A 14,956-nucleotide genomic window follows, 5' to 3' on the forward strand; every position below is an offset into this window, starting at 1 on the left:
ATCCCTTGTGCTAAGAGGTGATCTCTTGTGCTAAGAGGTGATCCCCTGTGCTGGGAGGTGATCCCCTGTACTGGTAGTGGTTCCCCTGTGCTGGGATGTGATCCACGGTGTAGGAGTAGATCCCCTGTACTAGGACGTGATCCCTGGTGCAGTAGATCCTCTGTACTGGGAGATGATCCCCTGTACTAGGATGCGATCCCGGTGGAGGAGGAGTAGATCTCCTGTACTGGGATGAGATCCCCGGTCGGTGGAGGAGGAAATGTTGATGTCCAGCACTGGGAGGAGGAGGAGGTGATGACGGCTGACATGTGACTCTGGCAGAGTTTCTGCTTCCTGCCGGGATGTGTTCCCTCCCCCAACATCCAAGAAGGCGGCGGAAGTCAACATGTCGAGTCTGCACAAGAGCAAGTAAGAGATCCCGGGGTGTAGGGGGATGTACCGGAGATCGGTGGTGGGGGATGTACCGAAGATCGGTGGTGGGGGATGTACCGGAGATCGGTGGTGGGGGGTGTACCGGAGATCGGTGGGGATGTGATTGTCGTATGATGGAGGGATTCCTGTCACCATCATCCTGTACATCACTCCATCATATGTTCTCCCCATACACACTCATGTCTGGTATTAGCAGTGCTCCTGTATGGGTCATCCAGGAATTATTACAGATGTCATTTTCACAACCCCAAAAAAATACAAATAAATCAGGTTTGCAGAACAAGAAACCCCCTTTTGTGCCCCCAAGGAGAGGTTTTGTGGGTGTCGCACACACAGGCTGTGGCGTTGTCTGTTCGTTGAGGTTTTGGGGTGTTTGGGTATCAGAGTGGATCACACTTTACACGTTGCATCAATTGTACTTTGCGGTGTGATGTTGCGCCATTCTTTTAGGCTCCATTCACATCTGGACGCTGCGGGGCGCGCAATTTGCTTCTTGGTGCTCCGCCATGTCTTTTTAATAGCACTCCAATGTACCTTGAAAACGTAACTTGCAGTCGTATGTTATTACCATGCACTTTGAGGCGCCGTATTATTCAGTACATTCCTGTGCAGTCAGTCCCATGGAGGCAATGGACACAGACGCTGCTCCCAATTGGACATCCATGAGGGTGGAATGCCGGGTACACACTACTAGTTTTTTCTCTTTCAACCAAACAAAAAAAACCTGATAACTTTGGTCGGAGCTGCTGTACTAACAATTCAATGTTAGGACAGTGATCTCCCCCGCTGAGTTGTTGTGTCTTGACAGGGGGACGCCCCCCGCCACTAGAACACTCCAGTCAGCGCTCTCTGCCATTGGCTATGAGCACTGATCAGGAACCGGTCGGCCACTGGTTTTCCAGCATGCACGTCTGACAGAAACCGCCCAAACATCCTGCTTCTGTCAGACCGAGTGCCTTACACACGGGCAGAATGTCAGACATTTTCTGTTGAACCAGCTGATCACATCCGATGTTCTATCAAAATAGCCAACACGTCAAAATCTCCAATTACTTCACTTCCAGTGCAGCCAAATTATGATCAGCTGGTGTGACGTCAACACTGCGCATGCGCAGATCGTCTGAGGTCGAGGAAAATTATAGAACACCGCCATGTTGGTACACCTAAAACATTTATGATTCTCCATCCTATTGGTAAACTCAGGACCAGCTGATCTTCCCCTATAGTTCTATGAAAGGGTCTTTACCCACAGGCCGCCATGTTGTAATAAAATTCCAGTGGGTGGCCGCTGTTCACCCGACTCTACCAATAGGATGGGGAATCAGAAACACCGCCATGTTGGTACACCTAAAACATTTATCATTCCCCGTCCTATTCATAAACTCGGGACCAGCTCATCTTCCTCTATAGTTCTATAAACCGCCATGTCGGTACACCTAAAACATTTCGGATTCCCCATCCTATTGGTAAAGTCAAGTAAACAGCGACTGGTCACTGGAAGTTTATTATAACATGGCCATGTGTCGGCAAGGATCCTTTCATAGAGCTACAGAGGAAGATCAGCTGGTCCCGAGTTTACCGATAGGACGGGAAATCATAAATATTTTAGGTGTACCAACATGGCGGTGTTCTACAAATTTCCCCCACCTCAGACAATCTGCGCATGCGCAGTGTTGACGCCATGCCAGCTGATCGTGACTCGGCCGCACCAGAAGTGATGTAATTGGAGATTTTGACAAGTTGGCTATTTTGACAGAACATCAGCATTCGGCTTAAAGTGGTTGTATACCCATTTTTTTTTTTTACCTACAGGTAAGCCTATAATAAGGCTTACCCATAGGTAAAATGAATATCTCTTAAACCTGTACGGTTTAGGAGATATTCACTTTGCATGCAGCTGCTGACGTCAGCGGCGCGTGCGCTGTGAATGCCCGGCTGTAGGTCCGGCAGACCCTGCCAGGCCTTGCCGGGAAAAAGACTCCCACGCGGGAGTGACGTCATCGCGGAGGACACACCAAGGGCAAAATGTCAGCTCCCCCGGCGTACACGGCCTACACGGTTAAGGAGATATTTTCCTAAAAATGGGCACCGATGTCTACGTAGACAACGGCGCAGGCGCACTGAGCGTGCCGTTAGTGAAGGCGATCATGCCATCACTGACGGCTCCCACGCGCATGCGCCAGAGTGACGCCATCGCTGCTCCGGACAGTCACAGCGCCGGAGCAGCGATACCCGGAAGTCACTCCGGGTATCATGGCGACGGAGGAGGTGAACGAGGGTCGCTTCGGGGGCTTCAATCTCAGGTAAGTAATTCTCATAATGAGCTAGTATGCTATGCATTATGCCTTTGTCCTGCAGGGTGTTTTTTTTTTTTTTTTTTTTTTTTTAAGAGAGGGTTTACTTCCTCTTTAACCACTTCCCGCCCGCAGTATGTTATATGACGTCCTTGACTTTCAGTGGGGATATCTGAATGATAGCTGCAGCTGCAGGCATCATTCAGATATCATTCTTTTTTGCCGGCAATTCCGTGCACTATAAAAACGATTATAGCAGCAGTTCCAGTGCTTGATCGTTCTTACAGGTGTCAGGAGGGGACATCCGCCGCCCTCTGGTGTTTCTTTAGGCTCTCCCATGCCATCAGGGACCTGGAGAAAGAATCCGCCGCCGAATGAAGAGCATAGAGATTTCCAGTGACCAGATGGTCACCAGTCATCCCTATGACCATCGAGGCCCGGGCGCAACGTTATGATGTCGCGTCCGGGCCGCGAACGTCAATAAAGTGGCGATCTTGACTGGAAAGCATTAGATGCCATTTATTTATTTTTTCGATCTGATGCTTTCCAGCCTGGAGGAGAGATGTGAGGTCTTATAGACCCCATATCTCTCCATAAAGAAGACCGATCACACACCATTCCTATCACAAGGGATATTTAATAGGAATAAAAGTGATCAAATTTTTTTTTTTTTTTAAAGAGTGTAAAAATAAAATAATTACAAAAAAAAAAATGTTAAAGCGCCCCCGTCCCCGTGTTTTTGCGCACAGAAGCGAATACACATGTAAGTCCCGCCCACATATGTAAACGCCGTTTAAACCACACATGTGACATATCGCCGCATGCGTTAGAGCGAGAGCAACAATTCTAGCACTAGACCTGCTCTATAACTCTAAACACATAACCTGTAAAAAATGTTAAAGCTTCAGCTATGGAGATTTTTAAATACCGAAATTTGGCGCCATTCCACGACTGTGCGCAATTTTAAAGCGTGACATGTTGGGTATCTATCTACTCGGCGTAACATCATCTTTCACATTATACAAAAATATTGGGCTAACTTTACTGTTTTTTGTTACTTTTTAATTCATGGAACTGTTTTTTTTTTTTCTCCAAAAAAAAAAGCGTTTGAAAAATTGTTGCGAAAATACCGTGTGCCATTAAAACGTTGCAACGACCGCCATTTTATTCCCTAGGATGTCTGCTAAAAAAAAACATATATAACGTTTGGGGGTTCTGAGTAATTTTCTGGCAAAAAAAAAATAAATGATGATTTAGGAGAGGAGTGCCAGAATAGGCCCGGTATGGAAGTGGTTAAAGTTTGCATTTAAATTCTGCAGTCAGAAAACTCACAACCTATGTGGTTTCATCAGTGCAAGTTTACACTGCTGTGTAAAGTCATATGATCTGTGCAGATCCTCTCCAAGTGATGTAAACAAAGCGAGGTGATCCGGACGTTCAGCCCTTAGGGTGTGTAGTAAAAATAAAGTGGAGTACTAATCACTTTATAGACACCATAAATAATACTTTACTGCTGAAAGGGAAAGTGGCGTGTGTGTAGTTATTATCGCAGTGTTCTTTTTTTTTTTTTTTAATACGGCTCATTTACAAGAGGCCTGTACACAGTGTGCATTTATGCGAGTGACAGATGCATCATGAAGCCGACATCAGCAGCCTGTAAAAAAACAATGATAGGAGTGGCTGTATGGATCTCCCTGCACATCCGAGCGCTTGCAACCATACAATGATGGATGCATGGTCCTGGACGCAGTCTGTCTGGTGCACTTATCCCTATACGGATGCAAACACTCAAATGTGCAGGGAGATCCGCATAGACACTCCTGTCATTTTTTTTTTTTTTTTAACAGGCGGCTGCACAGAACATCTGTCGCTTTTTGACGCATAATCACATGCTGTACAGGCCTCATTGCTTGTGTGAATGACCCCCTCAAGCATAACAAAAAACAGGTTTCACTACAATCCTCGCCTCCTCTCTAGAGCCGTCTCCTGTAGACTCACTGATCCAGGCCTGCAACAACGGTCCTCTTCTGGGGGAGGATAATCATCAGTGTCATTCAACGTACTTTATGTGACCCCAGGCTGTCAGTGACACACCCTCTGAATATAATCCACACACTAAAAAAAAAAAAAAAAAAATATTTGAAGGGGGAACTGGGAGCTGGAGATGGGGAAACGTGGTAAGGCACACTTGTTTACCGTGGTGCTTTGAGGTGCCATTATTTTTAAAAGGCACTCCTGTGCTGCAGTACACCACAGTGTATGGTACGCTACAGAGCTGTACTGGCAAAATGGGAAACGGATGGAATTTTGGGTCCATTGTAGTGCATTGGCAGCCCATCTAAAGCATTGCACTGCCTTAATGCATGTAAACGCCCTGCATTGGACCACAGTGGTATAAAGGAGCTCCGAGTTCATTTTTGAACATTAAAGTGTTACTAAACCCACAACAGTAAAATCGGTCTGTATATGCAGTAGGGCTGGGAGATTTTCTTTAAAAAAAAAATCTTCGATTCTCTTAAAAAAAACTCGATTTACGATTCGAATCGAGTTTTTTTTTTTTTTGGAAACCGCGCCGGTCCTGAGGCGCTGCAGGCATGAACTTTTAGGCGAGGCCGCAGCTTCGGCCTAGTCCGCGGCATCCGGCCTCGCGGACTAGGCCGAAGCCGCGGCCTCACCTAAAAACTCCTTGCCCGCAGCTCTTCGGGCTCGGCGCAGTGTCAGCGCCGGTCCGGAGGCGCTGCGGGCATGAGTTTTTAGGCAGTAGGGCTGGGAGATTTTCTTTAAAAAAAAAATCTTCGATTCTCTTAAAAAAAACTCGATTCACGATTCGAATCGAGTTTTTTTTTTTTTTTGGAAACCGTGCCGGTCCTGAGGCGCTGCGGGCATGAACTTTTAGGCGAGGCCGCGGCATCCGGCCTCGCGGACTAGGCCGAAGCCGCGGCCTCACCTAAAAACTCCTTGCCCGCAGCTCTTCAGGCTCGGCACGGTGTCAGCGCCGGTCCGGAGGCGCTGCGGGCATGAGTTTTTAGGCAAGGCCGCGGACAAGGCCGAAGCCGCGGCCTCGCCTAAAAACTCATGCCCGCAGCGCCTCGGGACCGGCGCGGTGAAAAAAAAAAATCTAAAAAAATCGATTTGCTTAAATTTTGAATCGATTTGACCTCTCAACTCGATTCAAGATTTAAATCGATTTTTTTCCCAGCCCTAATATGCAGTAAAGCATGCTTGTTATACTCACTGTGGAACCTAAGGGGTTAATCCTCTGCATTGTGTAAAAAGGCTGTTTGATCCTGTCTTCTCTGATCCTCCCCTTCTTCCACAGCCCCCAGCCCAATCCATCACCTGATAGAGAGCCCTAGGAGGCACTCTGCACATGCTCAGTTTGGTGTGAATTGCTAGAGAGCTTTTTTTTTTTTTTTTTTTTCGTTATCATTGATTTTTATCCTCCCTTCCCATAACCAAAACAGGAAGTGAGAGGAAATCCTCCTCCCCAAAATGAGGAAATGCCTGGTTTTCTCCAGAACTAGTGTCCCCATTGGAAGGTTTCCCCTCTATTACTGTTCTGAGGACAACCCAAAATTTGGGATTTTTATTTCCTTTCAGTGGTAATGGTAAACAGGACACATAGAGAGGAGAATCTCCCTAACGGGGGGAACAGACAGAGGTAGAACCTGACAGATGTTCTATTCCCTCTCCACTCTATCCAAAATAATTTTTTTTTAAATGTGCGTTTTAGTTATACTTTAACATCTAACCGCGAGTCCTGTGGATTTGCAGCACAATGACGCCCAGATACATAGCACTATTTATCCAGCTGTTTCATGCTTGTTGGCTCTCGTATGATAAATAACAATATCTGTCAATGTATTTCAAGGGAAACACCCTGATAACGGTTGCCCTGCTGCAGAATAAATGGAGTGGACTTGATCTGGGCTTCTGTACAGGAGGCAATGTACTGTAATGTGTACTAATCGGATGACGTTTTTTTGTCTGTTTGCAGAATCGCAGAGTTCCAGAGCATTCTCAGTGAACCGCACATCAAGCTGTCGGTGTTGAGGGAACTTTGCTTTAATGGTAAGGCGTCTCGTCTTGGCAGGATTCACAGGCTGCTGGACTTTGGCTTGTTCTTAGAGCCTTTCTTTTTTTTTTTCTACATGTTGGCAAATCCTTTGTGGTTTCACATTGACCAAAGTTAGAAGATAATTAACTGTTTAAAAAAAACAGGATAAACGATGCAAATCTCTTAAAGGCTAAGTTCGCCTTTTAAATAAAAAAAAAAATATGTACAGTATCTCACAAAAGTGAGTACACCCCTCACATTTTTGTAAATATTTTTTTCATGTGACAACACTGAAGAAATGACACTTTGCTACAATGTAAAGTAGTGAGTGTACAGCTTGTGTAACAGTGTCAATTTGCTGTCCCCTCAAAATAACTCAACACACAGCCATTAATGTCTAAATCGCTGGCAACAAAAGTGAGTACACCCCTAAGTGAAAATGTCCAAATTGGGCCCAATTAGCCATTTTCCCTCCCCAGTGTCATGTGACTTGTTAGTGTTACAAGGTCTCAGTTGTGAATGGGGAGCAGGTGTGTTAAATTTGGTGTTATCGTTCTCACTCTCTCATACTGGTCACTGGAAGTTCAACATGGCACGTCATGGCAAAGAACTCTCTGAGGATCTGAAAAAAAGAATTGTTGCTCTACATAAAGATGGCCTAGGCTATAAGAAGATTGCAATGGTGTAGCATGGTGGCCAAGACCATACAGCGGTTTAACAGGACAGGTTCCACTCAGAACAGGCCTCGCCATGGTCGACAAAAGAAGTTGAGTACACATGCTCAGCGTCATATCCAGAGGTTGTCTTTGGGAAATAGACATATGAATGCTGCCAGCATTGCTGCAGAGGTTGAAGGGGTGGGGGTCAGTCTGTCAGTGCTCAGACCATACGCCGCACACTACATCAAATTGGTCTGCATGGCTGTCGTCCCAGAAGGAAGCCTCTTCTAAAGATGATGCAAAAGAAAGCCTGCAAACAGTTTGCTAAGGACATGGATTACTGGATTACTGGAACCATGTCCTGTGGTCTGATGAGACCAAGATAAACTTATTTGGTTCAGATGGTGTCAGGCATGTGTGGCGGCAACCAGGTGAGGAGTACAAAGACAAGTGTGTCTTGCCTACAGTCAAGCATGGTGGTGGGAGTGTCATGGTCTGGGGCTGCATGAGTGCTGCTGGCACTTGGGAGCTACAGTTCATTGAGGGAACTATGAATGCCAACATGTACTGAGACATACTGAAGTAGGGCATTATCCCCTCCCTTCGGAGACTGGGCCGCAGGGCAGTATTCCAACATAACAACCCCACACACTCCTCCAAGACGACCACTGCCTTGCTAAAGAAGCTGAGGGTAAAGGTGAAGGACTAGCCAAGAATGTCTCCAAACCTAAACTCTATTGAGCATCTGTGGGGCATCCTCAAACGGAAGGTGGAGGAGCACAAGGTCTCTAACATCCACCAGCTCCGTGATGTTGTCATGGAGGAGTGGAGGAGGACTGCAGTGGCAACCTGTGAAGCTCTGGTGAACTCCATGCCCAAGAGGGTTAAGGCAGTGCTGGAAAATACTGGTGGCCACACAAAATATTGACACTTTGGGCCCAATTTGGACATTTTCACTTAGGCGTGTACTCACTTTTGTTGTCAGTGGTTTAGACATTAATGGCTGTGTGTTGAGTTATTTTGAGGGGACAGCAAATTTACACTGTTATACAAGCTGTACACTCAATACTTTACATTGTAGCAAAGTGTCATTTCTTCAGTGTTGTCACATGAAAAGATATAATAAAATATTTACAAAAATGTGAGGGGTGTGCTCACTTTTGTGAGATACTGTATATGTATTTTTGCAAGAAAAGAAATGTGCATTTTTATTTATTTTTTGCCTGTAGTGAGCCTGCAGAGCATTGCAACTGGCATCAGTAGATGGCAGGTGCAGTGCCAGGGTCCTGTAGACTTTTACTCCAACTCCATGTCCATACTAAGGTACAGGCTTACAGTTCGTAAGCTAGAGGAAGTGGCAATGCTTTGTGTGGTGGTCACTGCACACATTTTATTGAGAACCACAAGTACGTTTGTTGTGGTGGTGGATGGGACTTGTAGTACATTTATGCACCGCAACTATGGGAAGAAGGGTTGGGGGTCTATTTGCACCTCATTTTCCTCCTTCACCCTTAATACAGGTTTAACTTGCAAAAAGGTAACGTTATCCTTGGTTGGCCAAGAACAGAGGGGTGGATGGAGAACAGTTCAATATGCATATACAAAGCAGTCACCTCCTGGTTCTCCTTTCTTCCCTAAACTCCCCTTAAAGAGGTTGTAAACCTCCAAACAAAAAAAAAAACAAAAAAAACCTGCAGCTCAAAGGCATAATGAACTAGTATGCATCGCATACTAGCTCATTATGAAATACTTACCTTATAAATATGCCCGGGATTGGTGCCGGCACACCGATGACAGGGCCGACATATTTCCCGGAGTTACTTCCGGGTTTGCGGGCTCTGGCGCTATGATTGGCCAGAGCTGCGGTTATGTCACTCCCACGCACAGGAGCCGCCGATCGCGGCACGGGCCCTGAAGAAACGCCACAAGCAGGCCGTTCCTTTAGTGCGTATGCACTGATGATGTCGGTGCCAGCGTATACAGTAAATATCTCTTAAACGGTGCAAGTGTAGGAGATATTTACCTATAGGTAAGCCTTATCTTTTCTGGTTGCCAAGTCCCTCCCATGGCAGTTGACGGTCGTCCATCGGGACCCAGAGGGCAGATTCCTCCTGCTGAAAGGGAAAATTTACTCCCACACTTTCACTCTGGCGAACCTGCCCAATACCAATCAAGTAGCAGCTCTTGAATCTTTTCTCTCCACTCTTGTAACCTTCAAGGAAGGGACCCTTATCTTAGGAGGGGACTTTAACATAACCATGGACCCCCGCAAGGACTCCTACTTTCCACCCCTAGAGGATCCAGACTACGCCTCAAAGAGCTTCTCCACTCACACCAATTAGTCGACATTTGGAGGATCTTTCATCCTCAAGAGAGAGACTATAACTACTACTCCCCCCTACATGGCTCCTACTCCAGAATTGATTTCTTTCTCATTAAACACTCCACCATTCCGCTAATCTCCAAAGCTGAAATAGGCCATATTGCAATTTCTGATCATGCGCCGATTATACTAGAAGTTAACCCCCAACAACAACAATCTAGCACACTGATATGGCGTCTAAATTAATCACTGTTAAAAGACCCAGAAATCACAGCCGACATACAGCGCGAACTTAGCGAATACTTCGCCACAAACTCAGGATCCGTAGAAAACCCCCTTTCCCTGTGGGCCGCACACAAGTGTGTCCTCCGTGGGATCATTATTAAGCACTCGCACGCGTCCAAACAACGCAGAACGAAAACACTAGCTGACCTGTTGGACAAACTGTACACCCTGAAACTTAATCAACACCACACACTGGAAATGGAACGAAAGTGTGGGAAATGGTTAGGGGACACTCCCTTTACGAGGCCAAACATGTTCTTCTTAAGTGTCCGTCGCTCATACTATGAACATGGCAACAAGTGCAGAAGCATGTTGGCTAGAGCACTGAAAGCCCAAAATAGTAAATCATTCATTTCGGCACTGACTACCTCTTCCGGCGCTAAAATACATTCCACCCCAGAGTTAGTTGAAGCATTCTGTAAGTTTTGTGTGGATTTATACAACTTGAGATCTACTCCTTCTGCCTCACAACAAACCAATTTACTCTCTGAAATGACAACTTACCTACAGGAGGCCCAACTCCCGAGGCTCACGCAGGAGGAAAGGGAATCTTTATCCCAACCACTCTCAGCTGAAGAATTTGCAATGGCCATCGCGGCCACCCAACCTGGAAAAGCCCCAGGACCGGACGGCTTTACCCTTTCATAGTATAGAACCTTTCAAATGACACTTACGCCACACTTCCTAGAAGCATTTAACACTATCACACATGGCCATAGTACCCCCCTGAGTTACTCAGCGCTAACATCTCTGTCATTCCGAAACAATGGAGCTCTGTCTGGGGGAAGGTCCGATAAGGAAATACTTGTGCCTTTCCTACGAGGCTCTACTAGATCTCCATGCGCAATTGGAACCTCCCTTTCTTTCCAAATGGGAAAAAGACCCTTCAGGTCACTTTTTCGAAACAACAAAAAGATAGGATTCTCTTTTTCGCTCATAAATCATCACTATGTAGTAAGTACCAGGAAACCACTTACAAAATCATGACACATGGTATAGAACTCCATCTGTACTAACCAAACTATACCCACAATTGAGCGATCAATGCTGGAGATGTGATTCCCACAGGGGCACACTTTTACACATCATCTGGGAATGCCCGGGCATCCAGCCATTTTGGCTACAAGTCCACCAATTGATCCACAGATTTATGGACATCTCAGTGTCCGGAGACCCTGCAGCAGTTCTTCTTAACCTGACCCCTCTCTCCCGGAAAAAATGCAATAAATCATTACTTAAACATTTACTTAATGCAGCTAGAGCATACATTCCAGCCATGTGGAAACAACAAGCTCCTCCTACCCTCACCCAATGGTTCGCCAGAGTGAAAGACATAGAAAGCATGGAAAATCTGACCTCTGCTCTTCGGGACAAATCGGAAGAAAAACCAAAACCAGATGGTTCTACTGAGATCAGTTCCATTTCTCTGAATACTCTCAATACCTATGAAACCAAATTTTTTGCCTGCCGTGACTTGAATGGCGTGGGGCTGGCGGGGCACTCTTCGCATCCCCTTCCCTACCTCCTCCCACTTCACCTCCCCCCCCCCCTTTTTTTTTTCCTCTCTCCTTTTTCCTTTTATTTTCTTGTCCCATTGTAATTTTTTCTTAAGCTAAAAATTGATGCACTTCGTCACGACCGAACACTGTTTAAGATCTAATCCATCATCTACCAGTTACTACTTACTCAAAGATTTTGAAATCTTTATTAATTGCACAAAACTGCTTTTTTCAATTCTATAAACAGATAATGATAGATTGTAGTATTTACGCCAACTGTTATTACCTTAACTGATATAACATGGCTGTTTGTCTACCTGTAATTGTCATCTTTTGTGCATCTGTCAATAAAAAGATAATTTAAAAAACAAAACAAAAAAAGAACACACACATAGGGAACACGGTTAACCCCTTGATCGTCCCCTAGTGTTAACCCCTTTTCTGCCAGTGACATTTATACAGTAATCAGTGCATTTTTATAGCACTGATCGCTGTATAATTGTCAATCGACCCAACAATGTGTCAAAAGTGTCCGATGTGTCCACCATTAATGTCGCAGTCTCAATAAAAAACGCAGATCGCCGCCATTACTAGTAAAAAAAAAAAATAGTAAAAATGCCATAAATCTTTCCCCTATTTTGTAGACGCTATAACTTTTGCACAAACCAATCAATATACGCTTTTTTGCGATTTTTTTTTTTTTTTTTTTTTTTTTTTTTTTTTCTACCAAAAATTTGTAGAAGAATACATATCAGTCTAAACGGAGGGAAAAAAATAGTTTTTTTAAAAAAATTGGGGCTATATATTACAGCAAAAAGTACTAAATATTGTGTTTTTTTTTTTTTCAAAATTGTCGCTCTTCTTTTTTTTTTTTTTTTTTTTTTTTATAGAGCAAAAAATAAAAACCGCAGAGATGATCAAATACCACCAGAAGAAAGCTCTATTTTTGGGAAAAAAAAGGACGTCAATTGTTTTAGTACAGCGTCGCACGACCGCGCAATTGTCAGTTAAAGCAACGCAGTGCCGCATCTCAAAAAATGGCTTGGTCAATGGGCAGCCAATTCTTCCGGGGCTGAAGTGGTTAATACTAGTTTAGGGCTTGTTGTTCAGTCTGGTATGTGCACAAGAGTTATATCAGTTCTGGCATGTTACCGATTCTTGGGAATGAGCAGAGAGTACACCACACAATGCATGTGATCTACATTGTACACCTGACATAACAGAACTGCTAGGGGAAAGAGGAGAGATTTTTGACAGGAAAGGGTTTGCAAGTTTCTTTGATCAAAAACCCCATGATCTGTTCGGTTGTTTTTGTGATCAAAAGGTTGCAGCATTTTTCTAACACAGAAGTGTGCTGCATACTTGCCCTGTTTTGCTTTTGGGAAATAATTGCCCTTATTCTTTGGCAGGAATCCCCTTCGAATCAGGCATCCGGTGTCTCTGCTGGAAGGTTTGTACCTTTTGTAAACTATGATCAGCTCTGTCTAGGACTTACAACAGTACTGAAAATATTCTACAACTCTTTTCACTGCAGATCCTGCTCAACTATCTCCCCACAGACCGGGTATTATGGGATTCTGTGCTGAAGAAACAAAGGTAAGGGAACATTGGCATACCTGGGAGCTTGCTGGTGCTGACATTGGTCCGGTTGTTAGGTCAATATTTGAGTCGATCTAATCTCTGAAATCCTGAGTGCATTGTTATCTGTTACTCTACTACACATAAACCTAGTACACGCGGGCCGAATGTCAGATGGCATCGGCCATTGCAATAGAAACCAGCTGACATTCAGCCCCTGTGTACTGCAGTTGGTCCGACAGAAGTCATGCATTCAGCCGACTTCTGTCGGAAGGACATGACCAAAAAAGGTCTGCCGATCGGCTCCTGATCAGCTCTTTCAGCCAATGGCTGAGAGCGCTGATTGGAGTGTCCTGGCGGGGCCCCCCTGTCAGGACACAATAGCACAGCAGGGGTGATCACTGTACTAACTAACAGATAGTTAGTACAGCGGCTCCTCCTGCGCTGTCAGTTTTTTTCTGTTTTCGTTCTGCCCTGCCGCTTTTTGTGCACTAGGCTTTAGTGGCAAAACTGCAGATTATGATTAGATGTTGGCCTATTCAGAGGCAAAGAGAATTTCTTTTTTGAAAAGCTGAGTGGGCTGGTGGATGGCCCTGGCTGTGTTGGCTGCTTCAGGGCCTGGGGGTTGGGGGAGTGACTTTGAGGCGGAAGGGAACAGGTGGCGATAATTCCTGACAGTGGGCTTAGTAAGCCATCCTAAGTGAGAATACCCTGCTAACATTTGATCCTAAGAGCCCTTTCACATAGAGGCCGTTTTCAGGCGTTTTATCGCTAGAAATAGCGTCTGTAAAGCGCCTGAAAACTGCCTTCTATGCCAGCCAAGTGTGAAAGCCTGGGTGCTTTCACACCTGGGCGCTGTGCTTGCATAACGGTAGAAAAAGTCCTGCAAGTAGCATCTTTGGGGCGGTTTGGGAACGCTTTATTGTATTACATGTTTTGCAATGAATGGGCTACGCTTCTGAAGTACCTGAAAAGCGCCTCGGAACCCCCGCAACTTGGGCGTTTTTAATCCCTTCTTTGGGGTTAAAAGCGCTCCACTAGTGGCCAATAAGCTCCGCTTAAACAGCGCTAAAGCAAGCGGCGCTTTAGCGCTAACGCACGGGTGGCCCCAGTGTGAAAGAGGTCTAAAGGTCAACAGCCTAAGAGCATTTGTTCTAGAAGAACCTTCAATCAGAAGAGAAAGTAACCTAAGATATTTGATCAGAAATTGGGCAAAAAATTTTGAAAAAAAATACCCTAAAGTGATTGTAAAGGCTTTAAAAAAAAAAAAAAAGTTATTCCTACCTACTCTGCAATGGTATTGCACAGAGTGGCCGCTCACCTCCCTTTTTTTGGGGTCCCCAGCTGACACTCTCCGCTCCTCCTTTTCTCCGAATGCCCCCTCTGCTAGCTGTGTGCTGAGGGGGGCACTTGTGCTGACGTGGCTTGGCCCCACCCCCTTGCTCCCTCCTTGCTGGATTTGACTGACAACAGCAGGAGCCTAAGGCTCTCAGTAAATCCCATGAATGCAGGAGGAGCAGAGTGGGACTGCCGACGCAGACAGCGAATGCTGGTTAATTCACAGAGAAAAAAATGTGCATGCAGTTTCGCTGGCTGAATATCTATAAATAGACGCCTGATACATTCTAAAATCAACCTTAGCGCTATTTATTGGACAATTCTTCAAATCCATTGTTCTCAAAAGGATGACATCTTAGGTTATTTTATTGATTTTTTTTGCAGGGAAACCTACACCCATTTCCTCAAGGAAATGATTATCCAACCAGGCATTGCCAAGGCCAATCATGGCCTATCTAGGGAAGATGTGACTTTGGAAGACCATGTAAGTT

The 14,956-nt window shown here is 45.2% G+C and overlaps 1 protein-coding gene across 1 annotated transcript in view; it reads left to right on the forward strand.

Moving 5' to 3' along the window:
* The first annotated feature begins 312 nt into the window (after window positions 1-312).
* TBC1D13 (TBC1 domain family member 13) overlaps window positions 313-14,956 on the forward strand; it is a 43,738-nt gene continuing 29,094 nt past the window's right edge. The window contains exons 1-5 of the mRNA XM_073600090.1: window positions 313-408; window positions 6,724-6,797; window positions 12,959-12,999; window positions 13,084-13,145; window positions 14,850-14,949. Of these exons, the coding sequence (XP_073456191.1) occupies window positions 386-408; window positions 6,724-6,797; window positions 12,959-12,999; window positions 13,084-13,145; window positions 14,850-14,949 (300 nt within the window). The 5' untranslated portion in view covers window positions 313-385. The remainder of the gene's footprint in view (window positions 409-6,723; window positions 6,798-12,958; window positions 13,000-13,083; window positions 13,146-14,849; window positions 14,950-14,956) is intronic.

This window comes from Aquarana catesbeiana, linkage group LG09, assembly GCF_042186555.1.
Source record: "Aquarana catesbeiana isolate 2022-GZ linkage group LG09, ASM4218655v1, whole genome shotgun sequence".
In the NCBI taxonomy this organism is placed as follows: Eukaryota; Metazoa; Chordata; class Amphibia; order Anura; family Ranidae; genus Aquarana; species Aquarana catesbeiana.